The sequence below is a fragment of the Pogoniulus pusillus genome, unplaced genomic scaffold, assembly GCF_015220805.1.
Source record: "Pogoniulus pusillus isolate bPogPus1 unplaced genomic scaffold, bPogPus1.pri scaffold_47_arrow_ctg1, whole genome shotgun sequence".
NCBI classification, from domain to species: Eukaryota; Metazoa; Chordata; class Aves; order Piciformes; family Lybiidae; genus Pogoniulus; species Pogoniulus pusillus.
Genome location: NW_026974707.1, coordinates 3,390,335 through 3,399,564, shown reverse-complemented (window position 1 = coordinate 3,399,564; position 9,230 = coordinate 3,390,335). Strand labels below are relative to the sequence as shown.

The 9,230-nt window shown below is 50.0% G+C and overlaps 1 protein-coding gene across 1 annotated transcript; it reads right to left on the bottom strand.

Annotated features, from left to right (window-relative positions):
• Positions 1-319: 319 nt before the first annotated feature.
• LOC135174088 (olfactory receptor 14J1-like) lies at positions 320-1,084 on the bottom strand. The gene has a single exon (XM_064141336.1). The coding sequence runs from the start codon at positions 1,082-1,084 to the stop codon at positions 320-322; it is 765 nt and encodes a 254-aa protein (XP_063997406.1).
• Positions 1,085-9,230: the final 8,146 nt, after the last annotated feature.

Here is a 9,230-nt window from a genome sequence, read left to right as displayed (position 1 = left end):
CCTTTTAAAGAACAGTTTAATATTAAAGTTCAGTGGTTGGGGGTGGGGAGAGTAGAAATATTGGAGTTTAATAAATATATTTTTATAAATATCCTCTCACATTAATTAATTTCTCTCCTCCACCAAATAGGCATTGGGAATCCCCCTCCGTGACAGCTGGACATGAGGATCTGAGAGGTCTTTTCCAGTCTCAATGGTTCTGTGATTCGGAGTGTTCTCACAAGTGAAACTATCCACCACCAAGAGCAAAAGGTCTGGAAGCCAGGCTGGGCCTGCTCAGAGTGACACCAGAGCTGCTCTGCAGCAGAAGACAAAGAGTTTATTGCTTCTGAAAACATCCAGAGAGCAGTTTGCTCAGGGCAGCTTTCAGCTCCTGGTTCCTCAGGCCATAGATGAGAGGGTTCATTGCTGGAGGCACCACTGAGTACAGAACTGACACCACCAGGTCCAGCGGTGGGGAAGAGATAGAAGGGGACTTCAGGTAGGCAAAGAAGCCAGTGCTGAGAAACAGAGAGAGCACAGCCAGGTGAGGGAGGCAGGTGGCAAAGGCTTTGTGGCGTCCCTGCTGAGAGGGCATCCTCAGCACTGCCCTGAAGATCTGCACATAGGACACCACAATGAACACAAAACAGACAAAGAATACACAGACACTGACCACAATGAGCCAAAGTTCCCTGAGGTAGGCTGTGGAGCAGGAGAGCTTGAGGATCTGGGGGATCTCACAGAAGAACTGGTGCATAGCATTGCCCTGGCAGAGGGGCAGGGAAAATGTATTGGCTGTGTGCAGCAGAGCATGGAGAAAGCCACAGGCCCAGGCAGCTGCTGCCATGTGGGCACAAGCTCTGCTGCCCAGGAGGGTGCCATAGTGCAGGGGTCTGCAGATGGCAACGTAGCGGTCGTAGGCCATGATGGTGAGGAGAAAATACTCTGCTGGAATGAAAAAGGCAAAGAGAAGGACCTGAGCAGCACATCCTGCATAGGAAATTTCCCTGATGCCCGTCAGGGAACTGTCCATGGCTTTGGGCACAGTGATGGAGATTAAGCCAAGGTCAAGAATGGAGAGGTTGAGGAGGAAGAAGTACATGGGGGTGTGCAGGTGGTGGTGCCAGGAGATGGTGGTGATGATGAGGCTGTTGCTCAGGAGGGCAGCCAGGTAGGTGGCCAGGAAGAGGCAGAAGTGCAGGAGCTGCAGCTGCTGTGTGCCTGGGAATGGCAGGAGGAGCAACTCAGTGATGGAGCTGCCATTGTGCATTTGTTCTCTCTAAACATGAGTGCTGTTGAGAGAGGAGAAGACATCAGCGAGTTAGGGCAGGCTGCTTTGTTCCTCTCCTGCTCAGTTTCCCAAGGAGTGCTCTTCAAAGTCACTTCTGTGTACCTGGGGGAGCTTCTCTCAGCTTCCTTCTCTGAGCTGCTGAGTGAGGAGCTGAAGGAGCAGAAGTCCTCATCTCTGACACTGATCTCTGCCTGCTTTGTCCTGGGGGACTAAAGGTTTCCCTGTGCCTTATCCAGAGTCAGCAGAGCTGCTCTGCCCTTGAGTGACTTGCATTTGAGGTTGCTCTCACTAACAATGTGCTTGAGAACTCTTCTCTCTTTGCCTGTGCCTCTGAGCCAAGTGCTGCAGAGGGTGGCCTGGCTCTCTGCTGCCTGGAGCTCTCTGCTGTTTGTCTGCCCAAAGCCTCCTCCCTGTCAGTGTCCTCAAACCTCATCCCAAATGCTGTGTGCTCAGCTCTGCCCTGCAGACACCTCCTGACAGCAGGCACTGCCCAGGGGCATCTCCCTGACAACAGCTCCCAAGGATAGGTCAGACAAAGGTTGTTGCTGCCAGCAGAAGGGAGCTGGAGCTGCCTGTAGGCAGAGGAGTCACTTTGGGAGGTTTCTGGCAGATCTGCTGATGCCTTCTGTTCAGGAGCTCTGTGCCTTGCCACCACCTGTCCCCTTTCCCTTAGAGGGCTGAGATTAGAGAGCCTGCAAAGTTCATCTTTAGGTCAGCCTCTGCCTTGCACCATCTCTTGCAATGCAGCCAATGTCCCAAGGCTGAGCTGGAGCTGTGAGCAGCCCTGACCCACACAGCAGCCTTTCCACAGGAGAAAAACCCTACCCTGCCCTGTCCTGCCCTGCCTTGCCCAGGGTGGCTCCTTCAAGTGACATCTTCTCCCCACAGTGCCATGGGGAGCTCCCCATGCAGGCTGAGAGCTAAGCCTGGCTGATGGCAGAGACCCTGCCCCAGCACTCAGCCGCTGCGCTGCAGGGACCCTGCTCTGACGGACAGCCCTGCCCAACCCTGCCTGCACCCCAGGGCTGCACAGCTCTTCACAATGGTTTGACAATGGTCTCTGGACAGGGAGTCCTCTTTACAGCCCACATCAGTTGTGGCTGTGCCAGCTGTAAGAGATGCCTCCAGGAACTGCACCTGCACTGCCCTGCCCTGCACTCACAGACTCACCATGGCAGTGACTGCAGTGACTTCTCCAGTGAGCTCCCAGTCAGCCTCCCAGTCGTGGCCACCTCAAAGCTCTCTCTGCCTTCCTCATCTCCCTGAGATCCCCTGGCAGTGCCCTCAGCCCTGCTGTGCTGTGCAGAAGAGATGCTCCTGGCCAGAGCTGTCTCTCTGCAGTGCTGCCTGCTTGCTAGCAGCTCCCTCCAGCCCAGCAGCCTGCCCCAGCTCAACAGCAGAGGACCAGCTCAAGGTATTTTAAGGACCCCTCTGGTGGCTTTGGTGCTGAGTTCATGAACCTCAGAGACTGAGAAGCTGAAGAAACCTCTGCAGAATTCAAAGTCAGAGTCAAACTCTGAAGTTGCTTGGAGTCTTAATGAGTCCCAGGGAGGGACACTGCAGAAGTGTCCCCAGTGCCTGCTTCGAGCAGCAGGAGGCAGTGGGTGCAAGGGAAGCATACCTGGAGGCACTGAAGCCCCTGCAGGGGCTGGACAGAGCAGAGAGCTGGAGGCAGAGCTGACAACTCAGGACAGCAGCTAAAGGTGGCTCTGAGGCTGAGCAAACCTGGAGGGCTTTCATGAGTGCAAAGGGCCAAGCCCTGACCCCCAGCCCCTGGCAAAGGAGATCCTGTGCCTCACCTGTGCCTCTGGCCTCTGCTGGAGGCAGTGGGCAGTGAGGGTGAGCAGTGAGCAGGGCAGGACATTCTGGGACACTCTGTGGCCTCCCCAAGAAGGAGCAAGCAGGAAAGCAAGTGCAGAGCCTCAGCAGAAGCTTCTGCTGGCAGCATCTCTGCGTCAGACACAGCTTGTGCTGAGCAGATGCTGCAGAGTCTGTTCCTTGGCAGCAGCCTGGGGCAGGCTCTGCTCTGCTTTGCTTGCCCAGAGACAACTCCTGCTGGAGAGTGATGAAATGTTCCCTTGCAAAGCATTCTGAGCAGATGCTTCTCAGAACAAAACCCTCTCCAAGTAGCTGCAGAGCTCTTGGCAAGCAGCAGAGGCAAAGTTGTGGCTCAGCAGGGTATTAATGAGCCCCATTGAGTGTTTGGGGCTGAGTCCATGCTCCTCAGGTGCTGCCAGCAGCCTGAACAAGCCTCTGCAGCAGTGCAAATCAGAAGCAAGCCCCAAAGTGCCTTGAAGCACTGATTGGCCCCACTGAGGGTCGTTACTGACAGAGCCTCCCAGGGACTCCTTAGAGCAGCTCACTGAGGCCATGAGTGCAGGAGACAAAGGCAGAGTGCAGGGCCTTGGCTTTTGGTTTACGGAGCAGAAAGGCCAAGCCCTGACCACAGCCCTTGGAACAGCAGAGCCTGAAACCTTCAAAGGAAAGTTTCTCCTCCCAGGTCTTGGTGGCAGAGGCAACTGCCAGAGCCAAGGGGACAGAGCCCTTGTCCCTGCCTGCTGCAGCCTGTGCTACACTGTCCCATGCCTGCAGCTCTTCCCTTTTGGCTGTTGATTCCCATCTTGCTTCCTGTGATGGTTTGGGTGTTACCTGCCCCCCACACTTAGGAAAATCATCCAGACTATATTCAGTTGATCTGGAAATTGAGTGAAGCTTTATAGTTACAGCTTAGCACAATATACCAGCAGATATTTACAGTCTATACAGAAATACACATGTTAAAAAGTAATACAGAAACACAGCAGCCCTCCCAGAAACCTGAGTCCCCATGAGGGGCTCCCAACCACCCTTCCACCTTCTCCCATCCTTCTACCTTACCCCAGTCTCTGCCTGACACTTAAGGTGAGTTTCGGCCAGGGGCGTTAGGGAGCAGATGGATTAGTCACACAGATGGCAGGTTAGAGAAAAAACTTCATGCAGCCCCAGAGCCCAGACAGACTATGTTATCTATGTCTGTGTTCTTCTAACACCTCTCAGCAAGCCTATGAGTGAAGTAGCCATCACCAATGTTTCTTTTCATAGCCTGTAATCCAATTCCTCTCACCACAATATCCCAGCTGGGCTCAAACTATCACAAACCACTACTGCCTGTTTCACTGAGAGTATTGCTGAGAACTGTTCTGCTGATCTAAACCAAATGGGCTTTATGGAGCCACTCTTTGTCAAAGGTCGTGTCTTAGCTCGGGCTTTGGCAGGAGCCTAAATGATCTACGTGGAGATAGACTTTGACTCACTGGGGGTCTGGCCTGAGGACTGTGAGTTCAAATCTGCCTTAGAGCCAGGGTCCTTGTCTGCTGCCTGGGGATTCAAACTGGCTGCACTAGTGTTATTAGTTGAGGGAACATCTTGGCTTTGAGTAGTCACCTGTGTTCCTGGGCATCCTGCCATGTTATCATTCGAGATAGGAACACTGGCAACTTTCCCAGAACCTAGGGGAGGAGGTGTAGTGGCTGTTCCTTGCTGTGCCCCTGAGTTCTCTTTGGTGTTGTGTTGGTTCGCTGAATTGTTTATCTTTGCCAGTATGGGACACAGACAGCTTCTTTTTAGTTCTTAAAGGCATCACACTCGAGTTTCTCTTACATAATGCCAGAATTCATATGAAAATCAAAATTACAAGAACCACGACAGAAATGCCACAGTCTGATGTGAATAAAATTCAGAACAAGGGTCTGGCATCTCAGTTTTAGGTAAGATAACTCTCATGAGGGCTGTAGATAAAGCAGAAGTACTGCTTCCATTTCCTGTAGTTACTGGTGAATACAGCTGTAATGTTACTGGTAAAAGACTTAGTGACATCAAAACCAATATAGCCAAGGATGAAATCCCCCCAACTCCAAAAAATGGATGTGAGTTTAGCTTTGACCTTCTTAAAAATTATATTAAACAAAAAATAATCAATCTGGGCTTTGATCCAGTTATAAACAAGGAAACAGAAAATAGGCCACACAGTAGCCCCCACTATGTAAAAAAGCTTCTTCCCAGAGTTAATTAACAATCACTCCAAATGAATTTGCCCCTCGTTGGAGTGCCAAATATAAGATGTAATGGTTTGGGTGTTCCCTGCCCCTCCACACTTTAGAAATCACCCAGACTAGAGTCAGCAGGGCTCTGGAAATATGAATGAAGCTATTTATTTACAGCTGGCACAATATACAAGCAGATATTTACAGTACATACAGTTATAGACAGAAATATACAAGGGAAAAGGAAATACAGAAACACAACTCCCCTCCCAGAAACCTGAGTCCCCAGGAGGGGCTCTCAACCACCCCTTCATCTTCCCCCTACCCCTCTCCACCTTACTCCAGTCTCAAGGAAGAATGGAGGTTCAGCCAGAGGGTTAGGAAGCAAAGTGGATTAGCCCAAAATGGAGGGTGAGGTTAAAGAGATGCAGCTCAGCCAGCAGCCCAAGTGAGAGTGATTATCTAATGTTTTTACTTCTTATTCCCATACATCTCAGCAAGCCTTTGAGTAAAGTAGACATCACCATAGTTTGCTTTCCGCAGCCTGCAACCTACTTCTTCTCACCAGAACATTCTAGCCTCCCTCAAACTAGCACACAGGGCCAGCATATAATTGCAGATGAAGCCTGGGTTGCTCAAAAAGAAAAAGGGGGAGTTGTGGAAGCATTTCTTCCTGAGAGGACATGATTTGATGAACATGAGCAACCCATGCTGCAAAGAGTGTCCTTGAGCCCATCTCAGAGTCAGGAACTAAGGTGTTGAAACCACCCCCACAACCAGCTGCAAGGCAGCAGAATCTGCCGGACACAGGAGTCTAACCCACAATTGTTTATCTAAGCCTTAAAACCTATCTCTGTCCTACACACAGCCTGAAGCCTATCTGTGTCTTCCAAATGTACCAATCTGAACTAAGCCAGCTGAATAGGCCTCTTCCAAGTTAGCATAAAAGGCACTGTATCACCACAGTAAAGTGAGCACCACTTTAACCACATTGGTATGCATTGTGACTCTGGCCACCTTTCCACCAGCAGGGGTGCCCTGCCTCCAGCCAGGAGGAGGAAAGGGATAGTGGAGAGAACCGAATCTATTGGAATGTATTCATTAGGTGGCCTGGCAGTTCAAAAGTTGGGCAATACAGGGCTGTAGTTGACACAGGTGCTCAGTGTACTTTATTGCCATCCAATTGCAAAGGCACAGAGTCCATATCTATTTTTGGAATCACTGGTGGATCTCAAGAGTTAACTAAGGTACAGGCTGAGATCAGTTTAACTGGTAAAGAGTGGAAGACACATACTATTGTAACTGGTCCTGATGTGCCTTGCATTCTGGGAATTGACTTTTTGAGACAAGGTTGTTTCAAAGATCCTAAGGGTCACAAATGGGCTTTTGGAATAGCATCTGTTGAGATTGAAGATGGTAAATTGAAATTGTCCATTAGACCTGAACTTTCTGATGAATCTGCAGTTGTGGGACATCATGACATAGAGGATCTGGAGGTGCCAATTGCTACTCAAACTGTGCACCACAGGCAGTACAGAACTAACTGTGACTCTTTGTTGCCCATTCATCAGCTGATTCGTCAATTGGAGACTCAGGCTGTCATTGAGAAAGCTCATTCACCTTTCAACAGTCCCATCTGGCCTGTGCATAAACCTAACAGCGACTGGAAACTGACAGTTGATTTTCCAGCCCTCAACGAGGTCACTCCACCCTGAGCGCAACTGTGCCAGACATGCTGGAGCTCCAGTACGAGATGGAATTGAAGGAGGCTAAATGGTATGGAACCATAGACATTGCTAATGCTTTCTTCTCTATTCCCATAGCAAAGGAGTGGAGGCCTCAGTTTGCATTCACCTGGAGAGGAATCCAGTACCAGTTCTGTGGGAGAATTCTCCCACAGCAGGGCATGAGCTGTAAACATCAGAACTTGTGATGGGAGAAAGTCCTTGAGCTGGAAGGCACAAGTGAGCAACCCACGCACACCTGCAGAGGGCTGGACCTGCCGGCCCCTGGGGTGGACACAGCTCCAGAGGGCTGACCTGTCAGCCCCCTGGGGTGGAACCACAGCTTGTTTTGGCACAGGGTAACCTATCTGCACCCTGCACGTGGCTTTGGGCCAATCTGTACTGTCCACTTGTGCCAGCCCCAGCCTGGCTGGATGCACCTCCTCTGAGCACTATATAAGACACTGCACTACCCTAATAAAATTGTACTGATGCATAGCAAGCTGCTGAGTCGAGTCTTCAGTACCCCAATCTCACCTTTCGCCAGCCTCCGGACCCCGACACAGTTCAACTGTTTGCCTCAGGGGTGGAAACACAGCTCAACCATCTGTCACTCAGTCACCCACAATGCACTGGAGAAAGGTAAAGCTCCAGAGCACATCCAGGACATTGACGACATCATTGTGTGGGGCCAAACTGCTGAGGAAGTCTTCGAGAAAGGTAACAAAATCATTGACATTCTGTTGCAAGCAGGTTTTGCCATTAAGAGAGACAAGGTCAAAGGACCTGCCAGAGAAATTCAGTGTCTGGGAGTGCAGTGGCAGGATGGTTGCCGTTACATTCCTCAGGATGTGATCAACAAAGTCTCTACCATGGCAGTTCCCACCAATAAGAAGGACACTCTCTCTTTCTTAGGAGTGGTGGGATTTTGGAGACTACACATTCCTGGTTTCAGTCAGATTGTCAAACCTCTGCACGATGTGACTCGTAAGAGAAAAAATATCGAGTGGGGACCTGAACTCCAGGCAGCCTCTGATCAGATCAAGCGAGAAATAGTCCATGCAGTGGGCTTGGTGTGGAAGAATTTCTCACCAGTCAAGGACATACAGTCATAAACATGGGTAACTGGCGCTGAGAACGTCCTTGGTTCCCAGCGCGGCTAGGAAATCGAGATGTGAACAACTGAGCACCCCACACACAGCTGCAGTGGGGAGAGACTAGATAACCAAGGGGGCTGGAGTGGGTGGTCTGGGAGGCTGACCCTTAGAATGTTGTGATAAGTTAACCTATGTGCACATTACATGTAACCTTTCAATCATCACCTGTAACCAATCTTAAGCTGGGCACGCCTCTTGCTAGAACGCATATAAGTTACTGTATCATGGAAATAAAGTGGATTTGACCATCTAACCATATTGGTGAACAAAGAGTCATCTTCCCATAGCACTCCACCAAACGTGTTTCCCAACAGCTTGGGACCTGTGCGATCTGGTCCAGACGTTAAGAACATTCTGTACATGGCTGCCAGTGACAATGTCCAACTTGGAGCCTTTGGCAGAGAGCTCCAAATGACACACGTGGTTGTCCACTTGGTTTCTGGGGTCGTGGCTACAGAGGTTCAGAGGCAAATTACACCCCAACAGAGAAAGAGATACTAGCATGTGCTAGTTTGAAGCAGGCTAGAATGTTTTGGTAAGAAAAAGCAGATAATTGGCTGTGAAAGGAAAACAATGGTGATGCCTGCTTCCCTCAGAGTCTTGCTGAACAAGAAGAAAGTAAACATTAGATAACACTTTCGCCATTTTGTCCTCACTCTGTTTCTGACTTCGGACTGAGCTACATCACCCTAACCTCACCTTCCACTAACTTTGCTTCTTAACCTCTTGGCTGAACCTCTATTCTTTCTTAGGATTTGGGGTAAGGTTGAGAGGGACAGGGGGAAGGTACAGAGGTGGTTGAGAGCCCCTCCTGGAGATTCAGGTTTCTGGGAGGGGAGTTGTGTTTCTGTATTACTTTTAACTTGCATATTTCTGTATATAACTGTATATACTGTAAATATCTGCTTGTATATTGTGCTAGCTGTAAATAAATCACTTCATTTATATTCCCAGAGTCCAGTTGAGTTAGCTGGGGTACCTTCTAAAGTGTGTGGGGGTGGGTAACGGCCAAACCACCACATAGCAGCTTATGAAGGAGTGAAAGCAGCTTCTG

What these genes read in the sequence shown, in the direction of transcription:
- LOC135174088 (XM_064141336.1), bottom strand. Translation starts at nt 1,084, where the DNA reads ATGTACTTCTTCCTCCTCAACCTCTCCATTCTTGACCTTGGCTTAATC.